Consider the following 18,466-nt stretch of genomic DNA (forward strand, 5'->3'; position numbering starts at 1 on the left):
TGGACTGTAAACAGTTACCCGACAAGAAAGGGGAAGTTATGGACTGACCACCATTCCAACCAGCATCAGTTATCCAGCTACCATTGAACTGTGTATCAGCAGTAGCCCCAGAGGCTAAACCACCCTTAGATTATAACCGATGCCTTCTGAGATTGGTTTGATCTAGATTAACTGATGCAGCATTTAGTCGCATCGAGCAGTGAGGTCGCACATTGAAGCTAACCGCTAACCCTTCCCCTTTCAACAGTGTAGCAGAACCTACGCCGTTAGCGGAAACCGCAAAAGTCGCCCTCTAGAGCCAGTGTTTGGTTTGTCCATTCTGGGTTACTGTAGAAACATGGCCGTGCAAGATGGCCCACCCTGTGGACAAGATCTGCTCACTGCGTAGATATAAAGAGCTAATTCCAAGCTAACGAAACCACAACAAATCTTATTTTGGGGTCATATACACCAATGAAACAACACTTATTGATATTATATTCCACTTCTACCAATAGATGCTCCTAAGTCTTACACATTGGTGCTTTAAATGACGATGTGACCTTGTTTAGGTCATAACTACATGTTGCAATACAGTCATCAAAATTCCTTCTAAACAATGGCCACTAGTGTTTGGTGCCTGAAGGAGGCATACCAGTAAATAAATTAAAGAAGAAAAATGGCAAACAAAATGGTTTGTGGTGTGAGAAAGGGCCTGACAAGTAAAATTCAGGCTCTCGCCCCAACTCTTTCTCATTTTTTCTTCCTTTTCTGGCTTTTTCAGCCCAAATTACACTTCTTATAAACTTTACAAGCAGCTGGTTGCCATCCATGTTTGTTTTGGTAGAAGGACACGTCATCAAAAGCCAGACATCACATTTTTACCATTGAGTGTGTTGTCAATAGCACTTTAAATCTATCTGTGCATTGTTCTGTGTTTGTAGGTTCGTCCCAGGCTTTAGACGCTTTCTGTAGACGTCCCTTGGCCTTCAAATGACCAAAACCATGTTTCCCTATCTACACAAACATAATGGCACGCTTTAAATCTCCACATACACAAGGAATGTTCAAATATTTGTTTATTTTCTGAGCAACAATGTGCTACACATGTTCACAGCTACAAAACCGTCCAGTACAAACACGCCTCAGACACATTCAATGCAGAAGTTTCCCAGCTGGCCTGGGGATTTACGCTGTTGTTGTGTGTACGTTGCATTATCATCATCGCTGGACCGCTTCCAATGAACTGTTTTGGTTGGAGTGCAAGAAAGAAAAGGCTTGATTGTTGAAGTTCCCCCTGGATAATAAACCAACTTAAATGCAGCAGAAGAGATATGGGTTGAGAAAGCCCAACAGAAACGTGACCGGGTGCATGCCACCCTGAAAAAAAGAGGCTAAAACAGCAATCAAACACAAAATGAAACTCGCCTTCAATTTAAAGTTTTGCACAGAATAACACACAGGATGGGTTGTTTGTTTTGCAGACAGTATATACACAGGTATATGTGAACCACTGTGCCAAAAGGATGGCTTAACCTGGAAGTCAGCTTATTAAAAGTGTGTAGGCGTGTTAATCCTTTTCTCTCAGGTGAAACAAATAGAAAGTAAGAGGTGAGTGTGTGTTTGACCTCGTTTTACTGAATTGTCCACGTGGAGCAAACATGTCCTGTAAGTGCACACACACACTCCCTCCCTACATGCCTCCGACTGATCCCCTGACATGTACCAGACGGCACAGGGAGGCTAGATAAATGAGTGTGTTCGAGTCTTTACACTGGACGTGACGTTGGATGATGTGTGTGTCTGCGGAGAAGCCTGGATGTGGTGTTAGCTGACATGTGCGTCTCCTTTATGTGCCTGCTATGGAGGCATGTAGGGAGTCTGTGCTAGTCGGTGCATGGTTTATGTCTGAGAATATCCCCTCTCTCGCCTTCCAAATCTTTCTTCATATGGGTCTGTGTCTTGTCCAAACTTGGTGGGTTTTCCTCAAATACTCCTTTTCTGCGTTCGCTTGATGAGATGTTTTGCTAAAGTCTGAATTGTCCATATTTGGTATGTGTCTAGATCGGTTCCATGTTCCATGTTTTATCACAACTATGTGCCATTGGCAGCCATATTGGATGTGGTCATCCTCCAACAGTTTTAGCAAAAAAATACCAAATGGTGTTTGATTTCTTGTAAGCAACTAACATTTATCAAGAACAATATTGTTTAAACACATCTGACTGCACATTTAAAGAATAGTTTGAGATTTTGGGACAAACAAGAATTACAGTAGATAACTGGCCAGTAATGATTTAGCCTAGCTTAGCACAAAGATTGGAAACAAGGTCCAAATCTTCCACATGGTAGATAATTCCCCATGGTCCAATCTTTGTGCTAAGCTAAGCTAACTGTCTCCTGGCTTAAGCTTGTAATGTCACCAAACAACCAGACATGAAAAAGTTTTATATAATAATCTTCTTTCCCAAAATGAAAGAACAGTTGAACAGTTTTAAACGTAAACCTCCCGACCCTGATGCCATCAAATTTGGACGATGTGCAAAATAAACCAGAATTCAATAATAACTCCTTTTTGACATAAAGTCAAGATGTTTTGTAAAAAAGCACTTATTCTGTATTTGACACTTGGAAATTTTGTGTGTTTTACACAGCTTCCAACCTTTTTGGAATTAAATGTCCATTTGTTGAATTACCCAGGTCTTGTTTTGGTATTTGGACCTTGCATTTGGACTTTGATGAAACTCCAAAGCAACTGGATATGCAGGACGAAAGATGTTTATAAACACGCTGCTACATTTCGTGGAAAAAGTTAACTTTTTTTTAACATCTATGTAATTGAACATGTCAGTTTGCATTTTTCAGTATGGAGATTGTACTGTTATATAACTTTAACTTCAAAAGAACCTTTTCCTTTGATCTGAAAATCACTTTAAACATACTCGATGAAGGTTTTTAAATGCTTAGCAGCTGGCCTATCTGCACCTGTGTCTGTCGACTTGTTTTGATTCTGTAAATCTTTTGTTCTCTGATTGATCACTGGTTGTTTGCGTCATGGATCCTGAAAACAGAAACTGAATGCAGCTTCACAAGAAAGACAAGATGGACCAAATTCTTGACGTGAAAAGGAGAGAGAGAGATGGCGAGAGAAAGTGAAAGAGCGAGCAGGAACACAGACTGGTCGGGCTGCATGCCTCTCTCAGCTTCTCTTTCCTTCTGCTGGGCTCGTTCTTTCTGACACGATTTCTTTGCATTTTAACTCCTCCTTCCCGTTTCTTACACGCCTCTCTAAAAGGCACTGTGTGTTGCTTCTTACAGTCTCATTACATTGTTCAGTACAAAGAAGCAAATGTCCTTGCATAAAAATCCACAGTTCTAGTGTTGCGTAGAAAGTCCTCAGCAAAGTCCAAGTGGTTTTAAGTCCAGTCAAAGTAAAATACATACGAATCACTTTAAAATCAACACAGTTCATCATCTAAATCTCATTCTCAGCCGTTCATATGTACAGTACTCTCATGACACACTTAAAAAAAGATATATTCCACATTTTTTTTGCTTTGGTTTGATTTGATCTTCTTCTGTTACCATTCCACCGTCTTCCTCCCATCTTCGACGCAGAGGATCAAGTTTTTATTGTGTTTACATTCTTCGGTCTGGAATCCAAATCCGAGGATCCGCTTGCTTTCCACAAAAAGGTTGCTGACGTGCGAGATACGCTGAGATTCATGTGCTAATTTGAGTAACGGGCAGCAAGGGTGGCCTAATTCTTTGGGCAAGACCTCAAGTTTTGTCGTGTGTTCTGTGATTTATTTATTTTTGACATCCAAAAAAACCATTTCCTCCCCCCCAGAATCATCAGAGAATCAATATCCTCACATTCATTGTGATTGCACATGAATCTTTGCACATCTTGCTCTCAACTGTTTGGTCTCGCTTACTGGAGAGTAAGGAAGACAAATCCAGTCTTTCTTTTCCCTTTCTCCCAATCTTCTAGAAGCATTCACTCAAGCAAAGTCTTCAAACCCCAATCCGTCAATCCATCCGTCCTTCAATGTATCCATCCGAGCAAACATTGAGGATCCAAGATCCCACAGCTCCGTCCAAATGACCCTTTTTGCCAATCAACGGATATTCAAAAGTCCACCCATTTATCCATCCATCCATGGTCGCATCTGTTCTGTTTTTCTGTCCATCCCTTCCTCTCAGAGGTCCAGGCGGAAGGCGCCAAAGTAGCTGGAGGAGTCGTCTGCGTTGACCATGGTTGGGGACGAAACGGACACAAAGAGCTCGTCGCCGGCCCTCAGCTCGAAGAGTCCTCCCTGGTAGACGGAGTGGAGGGCGTACTCGGCGTCTGGAGCCCAGCACTTTGTTCCCACCCCCTTCAGGAGCTGCAAGGAAGTGAAAATCAAGGTAAGGAAGATATTTTAGTTTGTGTCACTCTTAAACACAAGTGAAAGGGATAACGTACCTGTATGGGGCTGGGGTAGGATGTCTTCTTGTAGACACACTGAACCAGCTGGTGGCTGACGCTGCGCTGGTCTCCGTCACTGGCTGCTGGGGACGGATAACGGAAATACACCTGGAGGGAAAGATGGTCAAATGAAGCAGACTAATTAGGGTTGTTCCACTCAAACTGTTAAGAGTGCATCAAAAAGGCATCCCCAAAATGAATCGTAGTAAAGGCATCGTATAATCAATCACCTGCGAGTACAGGTAGTACCGCCCATCTTGAGGCACTCGCAGCCTCCCATTGGTCAGTGTCATGTTGTGTAGGTGAGCTCCGAAGCTCTGATTGGCCCAGGAGCGGACCACATGGCGACAGGACTGGTGGAGACCCGCCGTTGGGATCGGGTAGGGAGGGAACCCTGTTGGTGAGATGGAGAGAAGGGTTGTTGAGTACAAATCGATAATGAAGCATTAAGCTAGCGTCCCTTTGCTAATAGCAATGGTAATCGGTTGTTATATATAAACGCTGGACACTGATTTAGAGCCTGTTGTTTCTAACTTTGCATCAGGGCTTCAACTTTGCTTCAATGTCTTAAAAACTCATAGTTGTGGCTCATCTTCCTTTTGAAACATACCACCAGCTCATCTGCAAAGAAGTTGATGTAACCACCATTTGAAGCCTGAAGTTTGTCCTTTTGTCCTTTGCTATCTTGGTTTTTAGGAGACATGTGACCAAATTTGGACCGGAGGGTTGATCTGGAGAGTTTTCAGTTGAAGCTAGTCCTAGCTTGGTTTGCAAGGTTCAGCCCTAACTCAAGCTCACCCCATCCTAAAACATACCCTGCTTTTACGTCTATTTGAGTTTAAATGAGACTTGAGTTACAAAATGAACATCCTGCTGCATGGAAAAAGACTTGAAACTAGCAAACGAAACCTTTTAAGTTATTAGGAAAATGTTTAATGAGGTAATAAGTCAACCAGTGAGTTCCCCCCTGCTGGCCATTAGAAGAAATGCAGGTTTAAGGTGCTTCCAATGTGGCTTCCCTTTCCAGGGGGCTTGGTCATTCTTATGCATATTTGTATATTGTGTAGAACAATAGGGAACGATTGCTACTAGAAGACATTTGTGTGTGTGTGTGTGTGTGTGTGTGTGTTAATGCTCTAGTTTGGCTATTGTTTCCTTCACACGAATAAGATAATGGTTTATTAGAAAATGACATCAAAGGTCATTCCTCGCTGTTTGACTTCCTTATGAGAAATCCAGGCTGAATGTGTGAACCTCGCCCTCTCTTCCTCCTTCCCTACACACACACACACACACACACACACACACACAGCATCGTTGCCTTTTGTGAACTCAATGGAAACAACAGCAGGCAGCTTTTTTTCAGATTGTCAACACCCTTCAGCTTGCACGCCACTCTCAGATGAAACGATACGTAGGTCTGGACGACACACACACACACACACACGACGAACACATTCCAGCTTTACATACCAGTTTAATGACACACACACACACATACACACTCAGCATTACTTTAATAAATGACGCTGCACTAATAAATGTCTTTTTACTGCTGCAGTCATACCTCACTGATTCTGCAAGTTCTGGACAAAAATCCTCTGGCATGCAGGAAGTGAGAATTACAAGAACAATCAGTCCGACATCAAGAAACTGAATCCTTCAAAGGGGACTATTTAGTTTGATTTAATGGATTAAACTACCTAATTTGACCCTAATGTTTCTTATGCTCCCTAGTCAACCTTTATATATATGATTATGGAAATTATTTATCTAGTTTAAGGCAGATTTAAGCACACAGTTACGTAGTGTAAGCTTGCAGGGATCTAAGAGATCCTGCATGGACAAAAAGATGTTAAAGGCAATTGAAAGAATATTTAAACAATATTTTTTGTCATCTAAACTTAAATGAAAAGAAAAATGCAGTTACTGATGCTTTTTAAAGAGACATTTCGTCCGTTTTGCTTCTCCTTTACCGTGCATGCAAAGTGTTTAAGTCCCGCCCCTGCACAACCGTGATTGGTCGGTGCCTCTCTCCCTTTATCAGTGCTTTAATGTTGTTTATTCCAGTTGTCAGCATCTTTTAAGAATGTAACTAATTATAACTTCAGCTACATGATCCATTTTTAAATATTTTTACTCTTACTTACTTTTTACTCGACTATGTTTATTTAAAAGACTTAGTAACACAAACACAGAGTCCAGTTATGCTTGATATAAAGTGTTCCGGAAATCCATGGAACAAAGTTGGAATAATGTTATGAATGCAGAACATGTTGTAACATGAAAGTGCCTTAATGCTTGTTAAAGGTTTTCTGTAGCACTTCATATCCAGCAAGACTTCCTGGACTTTTCTTGTTGCACTGCACTTCCTGCTTCTCTCTTCCACTGCAGCCTTTGTTACTAGTTATTTTACAGATTTAAAAGCAAAATACTACATTTTATTAAACAGTAATTGCATGTTAAGCTGCCTTAAAGTGCAGAAATTTGCCCCTAATCTTTACAAGCTGCAAACTGAATACATTACTGTTCAAGGCCAATTAAAATCTAAGTGCTTGAATATATTTTGATGCTAATATGTTTGTTCTTGTCGGATGCACAGAGAATAACTTGTCTGAGAGTCAGTTTCCTTTTCTTTTAACCTTTGACCCACAGTAACGATCTCCGCCTCACCTTGAGAGCCGGTGTCCCTGAGGGTCAAGTGGGCCGACGGCCTCTGGGCCACCGAGGTCATGAACTTTGACCCAGAGTTGTTGAAAGTGCGAGGCATCGTTCTCGCTTCTGAGGACGAGAGGAAGTAAAGATGAGGTCAGAACGTCTGCTGCTGTGTTACGGTGTTCTTGTGTTTGTGTGTGCGATATAAAAAGATACTGACCTATGAAGGTTTGTTTGGAGATGATGTTCTCCGTCACCTGAAAAAAGAAAGAACATTTTAGTTACCAAAGAGTTTATAAGAGTTGACAAGAGATGAGTTTACATTGTCTTTTTTTTAAAGCAGCTGCAGCAGATCTTGTTTTTATTTCCCGTTTATCAGCATGAAGTGAATAATTAACCTGCTATTGTTCTTTGTGTTAATGGATGAAACTCCAGTTCTGGCAGTGAGTTTAGGTGTTCAATAAACATGGCTGTAAATTATTTAATGGATAACTTAAGTCACTTTTATACGCAGCCATAATCACAACATTTGAACTTTAGAGCTTTGAATTTGACGTGTCTTATAAATACAATATTTCTTCCACAAGCTATTTGATAATGTTGAGTTGCTCAAACTGCCAATCAGGTCCGGTCTTGAATGACGTGCAAATCTGTGATCACGACCACAAAACATCTGAAGAAATCTTTCCAACTTTTTAATTTTCCAATTTTTTTTCCAATTTTTATTTCAGTTCATTTCCGATACACAAAACAAAATACAAAGATAGAAAATAAAAGTACCATCAAAATTTTTTGTCATAAAATATAAACACCTGTACAAGTATCTAATACTTGGAATTAAATAACGTTATAAACAATGGAAGTTTGTAGGTCTGCACGATGTGAGAAATGATGTGTTCAATATTGCGATAACGATATGATGTGCGATAAATAACCAAATACTAAAGAGTGCAGATTAGCTCTTCGTTTATATGTCTATCCGCTGTTTTACACAATACCTGTGTTTGCGACATGTCCCTCCTGAATCCAAAATAAATCCAAAAAGCTGCTTTTATTTCCACCTCTAAATTGACACCGATTAATCTGAGGGTCGCCGATAACTGCTTTGCTTCATCTGATCGAATCAAAATGGTGTGAAAGCACAGCCACTAAGGCTCCATCCAACGGGTGGAATTTACACATGCTTAGTGAGAAAACACGGCTTCTTTATTTGAAATAATTGTTCTTATTCATTGCGATAAATTCAGAATTTTGCAATCTGTTTGTTGTGAATGCGCATATTGAGATATCGATGAAATTAGCAGCAGCTTGTTAGCAAAAACAGTTGTTTAAGTAAGTTCTGACTTGTTAGTGAGTCTATAGACGTCCCTGTCTATTGGTCACCCTTTATATCTGTAGCTATAATGACACATACAGGTAACACTACCAACTGTGACAATGCAGTGTTTAATGAAAAGTAGTGGTTAGGGTTAGACCACGTTTCTGCTCGACAGTGACGATAAGCTTTTAGACACTGCTGTTTGAGTTTTAATGGAATCCAGTCCAAACTTATATGAGTTCTTCTTTGGTAAAAGCTAGATCCTTCCACCACGTTTCATGGAAATCGGACATGTGGTTTGTCTGTAATCAGGCTGGAAAACAAACCAAACATATAACCACCTTGGTCGAGGTAAGAAACCTATTATTTGTTTTATTGTCTTTCCCTTGTTTTACCTGAATGACACAGTGAATCTATTAGTATTCTACTGTCAGGGAGTACAACAGCACACAAACAGGAAACATTAATCACTATAAAGGCCTCTTGCTTGAAGACGACACATCACACTACGCAAGACAAAGTTATAATGAAGTACGTTTGCTTTGAAGTTCCCCCTCTCCTGCCTCAGTCCGTCATCGCAGCCGTAACACCATAAACTTTCCCACTTTTCATCCCGACGTCTCTTCACTCTCCTCCTGTCCCTGTTTTATTTCCTCCCTGTCATCCCTCGCTCCATGCAAGCACGCCTCTGTTTCATCCTCCCCAGATGTGGACACAACCCTGCCACGAGATATGTACATTTCCCCACACACACACATGCACACACAGATGCGTTGTCTCACTCTCACACTTTGTCTCTCACACACTCACATGCTAACGCTTTCTGCACCCCCTTCTACATCTTGTTCTTCTCTTTCCCACTTTGTAAATCAAACTTACGTCCCCACTTCCCCCTTCTTTCTGTGATCTTTCTTCCCATCCTGTCATTTTAACTCAACATTCACCACTTCATCGCTCTTTATTTTTAACGCTTTTCCCTCTCTCCACCTTTTGCCTTCATTTTTTCTGCCTTACGTCTCTCCTTCCTGTTTCCACCTCTCTCTTCATTCGTTCACCTTTTAACCAAAAGGTCACACATTTAATCACCTCTTTCCAGTCATGTGGCCTGTCTAACGTGCCCCAAAGCAAGGCAGCGAGCCCCCTGTGGTATAAATCTCTCTGATTAATTTGCCACAAAATCCTGAATATGATTAATTCCTCCGCTGTTTTTAACGGTCATCTCGCTCTAACCGCCGTGTTATTCTTGGCAGCGGGCCTGCTCCTTCTGTAACCAACACTCAACCCAACCTGCAAATTGGACGTGATCGCTGTGGGGTTTGGCGTGTGTGTGTGTGTGAGTGTGTGTGAATACAAGCAAAAGGGCCCCCCACTCGTGTATACCCTATATTCTCCAAGGGGAACCCAACACAGTAAAGTACAGAGCGCCGACCGGGCCGCGCTAGCTCGTCTCGCTTGGCGTAGCGTGCCAGTCTCGGACTCACGCTCCTCCTCTCCTAAAAGCAGAAAATTATCGGCACACACACACACACCCACACACACTTAAAGAAAATTGCCAACAGATTTTCTGCATGTGGCTGAAAAGTAGAAAAAAACGAAGACGTGGGTTGGGTTCATCAGACGCTCAGACCCGCTCTGACTCCAGAACAGCATGTTTTCAATCTACAAGTTCAACATGGCTGCCGTCTTTAACGCCTAAAAGCTCACATGGGAAACCTCCGGATGGCTAAAGAGTGAAATCAGCTGTGGAGGCTTCAAGCGTAATTTATGCTCCTCACAGCGGTGGAAGCTCTCTCCATCTGAGACTTCTGACAGGCTGTGTGTTTAACCGACCACCACTGTCATGTAGAGTTACAGTCCACGTACTCTCAGTATTTACACCCTATACCTGCTAATTACACACTGTATGGAGTAACATATCAAACACATATAGAGTAAAAGAGTCAAACCTGCTCTAAATTATTTCCAAACTAACAAATAAAACACACTTCCTGTTTGGAGCTTTCCCATGAAGAACATGTGCTTAGGCAGAACACAAGTGCAATCAAATTTAATGACAATTTCCCAACATTTTCAGGATTAGCAGCAAGAAACCAGATTTCCACTAGATTCAAAATAGCGGAGATGCAAATCACAGAGTAAGATCCACGTCTAATGGATATGAGAGTCTAAACTTCCAGAAAAAAGTAGGGTTCAAAGGTTACAGGCCAATAGAATAAAGCCACCAACTCGTTAAACTGCGCCAAAATGGTCACAGTAAGGGTCATTGTGAAGACAGGAAGGTCATCTAGGGCTCAAATTGAAGCTTAGGAACTTAGGAATTTTGTTACCTTCCCATAAGTAACAGGATACTGCCAAATGTCATACCACTAAGACTACTTATGCAATTGCAGAACCTTCATATGTGCATTGACATCATGTAGCCAAAAGCAAAGGTGTTTTTGGGCCCCGAGACCAAACGGACACGAGTTGGGAGTGATCGTTATCGTCTTGTGATTGCCCGAGGTTTAGGCTAACAGAAAATAACAGTGAAAAAAAGGTATCATAAAACATTCTGAGCAAATAACTTGCGTTAAGGCGATTGCCTGTGTTTTTTTTTTGTAATATTCCATTGGCATTGTTTGTAATACGAGTATATGTGGGGAAGACATTTGGAAGTTTGTACGAGTACACAACCACTTCCACCACGGCCTGAGACCATCTGCAGTGTGAAACCTGGAACGAGTTACCGTGTCGGCAGCTTTGCGCTTCATGAATATTCCATGTTCCAACATTTTACGAAGGTTTCTTCAAAGTGCAGGCGTTTTTATGGAGTTGTCCAGAAGCTTGTTAGTTGTTGGATGGTGTCTCAAAGTGTTCTACCTTTGGATCGACTCCAATGACCCTCTAGAACTACTCATCCATTTCCTCTGAAGTATAAAGACCCATCTATTTGCCACCTTCACAAACTCCTTATCACTAAAAGTTGACCCCTGTCTTTGAACTTTGCAGCCTTCTGCAGCCTCACCATCAAACTCCTGACCGCCATGTTGTTCGATTGCAGCGTTTCTGTTCACCCAGGTCATGAGTCATTCTTTCTTGGCTGCAGTGAGCACTACGCAGCATTTTGGCTGCAACAAAGGAGTGGGAGTTTTCGTAAATTGATCTTCTTGTCTGCCAAACCAAAAAGTGCTCCCTGGGCGGATGTGATCATGGATTCTGTCATGTGAGTCAGATATATCACGACAAGAGTTATAAGAACCAGCACTGTTCTCCGCGTTCCCTCCAAAGCTCACCAACGACTTCCTTTCTTCTGCTTGTTGTTCGAGCTTCTCTCCGTTATAACATTCAGCTTTTGTTTAAGGACCAGAGGGAAAGAGGTTGTAAAGGTGAAAGGCAGGACCGTGTGGCATGCAGGCCTGAGGGGCACCAAGATGACCTCTGTTAAAATAACTGCAAGCTTTACTGCCCTTTAAAAAGACTTCCTTCAACTATGTTACCAATTAGCGAGCAGCAGTTGACCAGTCGTTTACGGTTTGTGATGCATTTTCTCTACAAACGGATATCTGCACATCAACTCAAAGTCTGTAGCCGTGGGGACAGGACTTCGGTATCACAAGCGTTCCACATAGTCCAACTGGTATTGGCTGTTCCCAATTAAGTGGCTTTGGTTGCGCACGGGGAAACCCACCATGTTGACAACAAATTAGGCATTGGCCAAAATGCAATCCTTAGCTTTCTATCAATCGTTATCAATCCGGTCCCACATGGTGCTCTCCTCTTCAACTCAATTCTGGTGTCTCAAGTTCCAAGTAGGACTGTCAACAATGACCAGCGCATGGAAGAGGAACCCTACTGGCTCCACTGTAAGCCCTGAAATATTGGCCATCACCCCGGAAGCTTTGCCTAATCAGAAGATAGCCAATGGTTTCCAAGATTCCCACTAGTGGTTGCTTTCCAGCATGCCAAACAGTATTCAATGTACCTTGAATGAAATCAAGGGTACCTGAACTGAATACTCTCTAGTGGGAAATATAGCTGAATGTAAGCACAGGATGGCACACATATCCCACAATGCAACTGCTGTAGTGCCCCTTAACAGAACTTTATCACCTTTCAACAGGCAGAACTTTGTCAATCTGAGAAATGCTTTCTGATTAGTCCAACGAATAAATGTTGTGCATCTGACCCTACCAGAAGGTCCATTTCAACCTCTTGCCCCATGAGGAGCAAAGGCTTCTGGGTCGTCCTCTATTTCCAGGAAGTAATGTGTTTGAAATCCTTAACCAGGGTCTTATCAGTCGTCCTGTGTTGGTTCATTGTTTGACACTACACTCCTGGCCCTGTTAAGTGGCTCACTTTTGTTTCCAGTAAATCAGCCTGCAGTGACTGATATGACAAGCATCAAGGTTCACTGCCAGCACGACTTTATGTGTGTGTGTCTGTGTGTGTGTGTGTGTGTGTTTGCGATTAGGCTAGACTAGATCCAGGGCACCGCCGAAAAAGGCCACAAGTCTTCAAACCGTTCCAGCTGCAAAAACAACAACAAACAAACTCGAACTCTGTTCTTTCACCCGGTTTAAGACAACACACAGAGACAGAAATAGTCTGATTTCTTTACATCATACTTTGTCCGGCCAAAGGCTAAGAAAAGACGCATAAGAAACAGAAACAGAGGGAAAATAAAAGATTGCTGCACAGTGGGAGAGAGACAGAGAGAGTCAGATGTGTTGCTACGTCTCTCCACAGACCAAAATCTTGAGGTCTCAGCAGGTGTTTCACTTCTAAAGGTGCAAACTGAAATATTTTATTACATTTTATTATTATGGAATAATCAGAATAGAAGCAGAACCATCCTGAGCATGGGCCAAGCTCCAGAACGCTAGATCCTACAGCTCCCACAATGCAACTCGATTACGTCTTTCTTCTCTACCGCCATGCTAGCAGCTCTGTGAAGCTGTGCTAAAAAAATGTTTGCACTAAATGTCGATGTTAGCATGCTAATAATGACAATGCTAATATCCAAGTACCATGATCACCATGTCCCCCATATTGGTTCAGTATGTCAGCACGCTAATGGAGCTGCAATTATCAGTCAATTCATCATTTAGTCATTCAAAATTAAATAAACTTGGTTTCACCAATCGATTAATCAGATCAATAGTGTTTGCAATCAAAAATGTGAAAATAATTAACGAGTCTTTTGGGTTTAGGAGTCAGAAGAAGCTGGAGCTGATTAGACTGTCGTTAGTTTAGCAGATGGTCATAAATCATAAAGTCATGAAGGAAATTCTGACCTGATGATGGACAAGAACGTCTGTACCAAATTAAATGTCAATCCAACAAATAGACGTCAAAACACTTTAAAGCTTCAATCTCACCAAATGTCTTCTGGACAAAATGTCACAGTGAAGCACCCAACAAGCTCCAACGGCTTGGTTTGGTTTGGGTGATTGGTCGAGTAGCAATATTCTAACAAACAGAGGCTCAAAATAAAGTCAAAAGTTTGTAGTGTCCCTTTAAAAACACCAGCTCTGACATGGCTGAGAATGCTGCAGCCAGAATCTTTGAAATCTTGGACATTTAAAATACTTTTCGTCTGATCAAACTGTATTGAAAGCTCAAGATAAATGATTCCCATTATTTTCCCTTTGAGCGTCACTTCAAACTCCCAAATATTGTCTGAACTCTGACTGATCATATGATTTGTAAAAGACGCGAGTCCCAGCCAGACCGCAGTGCCAAGAATCAGAAGTTGGAGGGGGAAAAAAAGGAACACCAGAGAGCAAAAGATGATGGACAATTATGCGAAACAAGAGAAGAGGAGGAATGAGGGTGAAAAAAAAAAAAAAAAAAAAGTTGGGGAAACACAGAGGAGAGTCTGAGGACTGAAAGAGAGGATTGAGAGAGGAGAAGAAGGAGAGTGAAAGAGGGACAAGTATGCACATGAAGGAGCGTTTCTTCTGCAGATTAGCAGTAGCTGCAACCAGATACTTTAATATGCTGCTCGACCCCAACAGGCTCGGACAGGCTGTGTGTGTGTGTGTGTGTGTGTGTCTACAAACTCTTATCAGACCCAATCTGGTCTAAGAGGCTACTTCTTCCTGGCTGTGTGTGTGTGTTGTGCCATTTTTATGTGCACCAAAATCTGATTTCTGGTAAGTGCAGTGCACGAAAAACCAAAGCAGCTGGTTGCGCCCATGTGTGCCAAATATGGAGCTGAAATACTTGCGTGTTTTGCGTCTAATGTTGCTAATAAGTAACTCAGACTTTGTTTAAACCCAGATTGGTATGTCGATTCAGAGAAGATGGAATGCACTCTAAATTTTTCGCCACTTCCTGGTCGTGCTTGTAAAGGAAGCTGGCACCAGCTCCACAGAGAACATTTGAACACTTGGACGATGCTTCCTCGCATATTTGACTTAATTCAAACCAAACACCTCTGCGTCAACAATCCTCTTCTACAACGTCTTGTTTTTCTTTTTCACAGCCCCTTTCCTCTCTGACATCCCCCCCCCGAGCCAGACCACTGACTGATGCTTGACAGGCTGAGCCACCGTGGAAAGTATGACCTCAGGTAATTCTCTCAGACGAAGTCTGTAGTGTCAAAATGAAGATGCATCGTCTTCTTTGGCCTTCAAACAATATTCCAGAATCGCTCTGGTGTCCAACATTTCGAAGAATGTTCAAAGTTCGCTTTTGTTCAATCCCTTGAGTATGTTGCAATTAATACACAAAGACAGACAATACTTTAAAATGTCAACTGCGGGTCTCCAGAGCCCGAGGTGATGCCATTCAATTGCTTGCAACACCAAAAACCCAGAGATGCTCTATTTAAAAATGAACGAGTAAGAAGAGAAGCATCGAATCTTCCCATTATAGGAGTTAAAACTAACAAGGATTGGTGTTTTTTTTCCATAAAAGTGTTGTTGGCTGGTGCCTCACAGCTTGAAGGTTGGTGCAGTGGCTAACCCTGTTGCCTCACAGCTTGAAGGTTGGTGCAGTGGTTAACGCTGTTGCCTCACAGCTTGAAGGTTGGTGCAGTGGTTAACGCTGTTGCCTCACAGCTTGAAGGCTGGTGCAGTGGTAAACCTTGTTGCATCACAGCTTGAAGGTTGGTTGGGTTGGTTAACCCTGTTGCCTCACAGCTTGAAGGTTGGTGCAGTGGCTAACCCTGTTGCCTCACAGCTTGAAGGTTGGTGCAGTGGCTAACCCTGTTGCCTCACAGCTTGAAGGTTGGTGCAGTGGTTAACCCTGTTGCCGCACAGCTTGAAGGTTCCTGGTTCGAGTTTGGATGTTCTCCCTGTGCATGCGTGGGTTCCCTCCAGGTACTCTGGCTTCCTCCCACAGTCCAGAGACATGCTCGTTAGGTTCATTGGTGACTCTGAATTGCCCGGAGTGTGATCGGAAAGGTTGTCTGACTCTGTGTGACTCTGACTGGCGGTCAGTCCAGGGTGTAACCCCGCCTCTCGCCCAACGACAGCTGAGATGGTCTTTAGTTCATGATAAGTATGGATAATGGATGGATGGAATTGAGGCAAAGGAACCAATGATATCTTCCTTCCTTGGTAAAACCTGCTGCCTATATTACCCAAAATGCAACTCCCCCACCAAAGGCTTGGTTGGAGATTTGTCTGTGTTACGCTTTTACCTCTCGAGAATTTTCCAGAGCTTTCAACCACATCAGGACTAAGCCCATGTGATAACAACCTGCAGGACAACTAAGCAAACTCCATCTACTGATGACGGCCGTGAGATGTGGCTTAAACCACTCCTTCCAATTCTTTTAAATTGGCGTAAGTTGTCAAAGAAAATAGTTAGACTACACGCTCAACTCATGATTAACTTTGGAGGATCAAGGTAAAAAAAAAAACTCTCTCAGCCTAGAATTTTGGCAGTGGACATTGCCAGAGTACACGCTGAAGAGGAACGCGGTGTCCCAAAGATCCATTTGTCAAAATGTAAAAGTGCAACAGGAGAGGTTTCCAAAAGAATCAGCTCCATAATTGCTCGAAAAAAGCTGCATGATGTCATAAAACCTTGGTATTCTCTATCATACTCTTGAGTGCAGGAAGGATTTTGCTGCAGGGAGCTTTCATCTCTGAAAAGCCTTGTGGGCTAAATGTAAAATGCAAGATTCTATCATGACCCTAAAGCATGTGAGCTTAACATATAAAGCTGGCAGTCACAGCGTGCATTCAGCTCAGCCTGACTGTGATTTACTCCCAACCGGAGTCTCTCAGCCGTTTATCGTGGAGAAGCAGCGAGTCGAGGCTTTACGACAGGTAACGCACCAGTGGCCGACTCGATGCCGGTCCCTGATAAGCGACCTGTTTGCTGTGGGAGTTTCCTGTCAGACAAATGTTGTGTACAGCTGAGGAAGCAGTTCACTTCACACAAGACGAGATGGATATCACACTTTATTGCTGTTGGTTTCTGCGGTCGCACGGATGAGACGCTGGGTTATTAGCTCGCTTCTCTTCCTCTGGATCTTTTATCGATGTCAGCGATCAAACTGTTTATACAGTAAATGATTCACTCAGCTCTCATGTTTGTTTACCTTCATGTTTGTCTTTCTTTCTGCATTGTTCTCCCTGCACAACACACAAACTGTATAAAACTGTAGCAGAGGAGGCAGTTTCTACACGACTGACGGCATTAAGTCGCTCTCTCTCCTCCCTGTTGCTCTTTAAGTCTCTCTATCTCTCTTTCTGTCAGCCTTAATCTCCTTCACAACATGCTTTTACTCCTAAAGACAAACATGAAACTAGGCCAAGGCGGGGTTGTTTTACCGCCTTGGTTTCATTTCACACAAGCAAATACTAACAACACAAATACCTTTGAGTACGTCATTATTCACGTGTGATGCCTTCAAACCAACTGATTTTTAAAGGGATATCGGAGTTTTATTGCTGCAATTTCTTCAAAATATCAATATATAGAGATCAAATATATATAAAATAATGTTTATGTAAAGTAAAAGCTATGCTTATGCGCCATTTATGTGCAGCAAAATTTGGGTTCAGATTTTTTTATCACCATATATCTGCAAACCTGCTGTCAAATGAAATGTTGCAAGAGAGTATCACCTGGGTAATATTGTGGCAGGTAAACTACTTAAGTCATACTTAAGAAATTTCCTTCCCAGAAATACCCTTTGATGTGGCATGAACCCAACACTGTCCTCGATCCTTTGCTCTGCATGCAAACACAATCATCGGCCTCGTATCTCCAGTCACAGCCACTTTTATTGTTTTCAATAAGGACTTCGACCTTTTCAGTGTGTGCTGCTGACACACCACGAGTTGTTACAGGAATAATGTGCGAGACAAAACAAGAGCTTTTATGAGCTTATAGAGCAGAAATAACAAGCTGCTGCTGGTGCACGTGGAGGCGGGAAGGTGCAGAACTGGTTTTGTGCAGAAGCAGGAAGTAAACATGGGCCGACTGGGAGAGCCAGTGTGCACGGGTTACATCTGCAGAGTTTATACAGCAGATTTATTTTTTATTAGATTTTAGAGCCACCAATGAACTTAACGAGCATGTCTTCGGACGGACTGTGAGAGGAAGCTGGAGTACCAGAAAAAGGCCTGAACGGTTTTGAACAAACAACCTTCTTGCTGTGAGGAGAGAGCACTGACCTCTACACCACCGTGCCGTCCAGATAAAGGACCTTGTGCACCGAAGTCGGGATATTTTGCCGCAGCGCCACTCTGGCGAATGTACAGATTCAAGTGTTCCAACACGATAAAAACACTGAATCATCTCTAAAATATTTTTATCATCGTCATAACTTTCTATTTAATCCAATAACCCAACCCATCTGCTGCATCTGGCAGGTCAAAACAAACAATTTGATTCAATTTGGCTTAGCCTCGCTGATCTGTGCTTAACGGTAAATCATCCTTGAAGACCTCGGCTTCCTTTTAATTTACTGTAAAAAATAACTGAAGCCATTACGACACATATTAGTCTGAAGGCTGCAAGGTGGTGGGCCTCAACTGCTTGTTGTTTAGACTGTCAGAAACAGGCCCTTTGCAGCGCGGTTCCAGCCTGTGCATGACTTC

General features: G+C 42.4%; 1 protein-coding gene across 1 annotated transcript in view; it reads right to left on the bottom strand.

Moving 5' to 3' along the window:
* Positions 1-1,043: 1,043 nt before the first annotated feature.
* The window catches only part of tnfsf10l (TNF superfamily member 10, like), a 56,325-nt gene continuing 38,902 nt past the window's right edge, over positions 1,044-18,466 (bottom strand). Inside the window, exons 3-7 of the mRNA XM_069672597.1 lie at positions 7,326-7,362; positions 7,124-7,231; positions 4,681-4,844; positions 4,448-4,558; positions 1,044-4,367 (exon numbers count right to left, since the gene is read on the bottom strand). Coding sequence (XP_069528698.1) covers positions 4,182-4,367; positions 4,448-4,558; positions 4,681-4,844; positions 7,124-7,231; positions 7,326-7,362 — 606 coding nt within the window. The 3' untranslated portion in view covers positions 1,044-4,181. The remainder of the gene's footprint in view (positions 4,368-4,447; positions 4,559-4,680; positions 4,845-7,123; positions 7,232-7,325; positions 7,363-18,466) is intronic.

This window comes from Semicossyphus pulcher, unplaced genomic scaffold (assembly GCF_022749685.1).
Source record: "Semicossyphus pulcher isolate SPU_LCO1_2020_fin unplaced genomic scaffold, fSemPul1.0.p SCAF_21, whole genome shotgun sequence".
Lineage (NCBI taxonomy): Eukaryota > Metazoa > Chordata > Actinopteri > Labriformes > Labridae > Semicossyphus > Semicossyphus pulcher.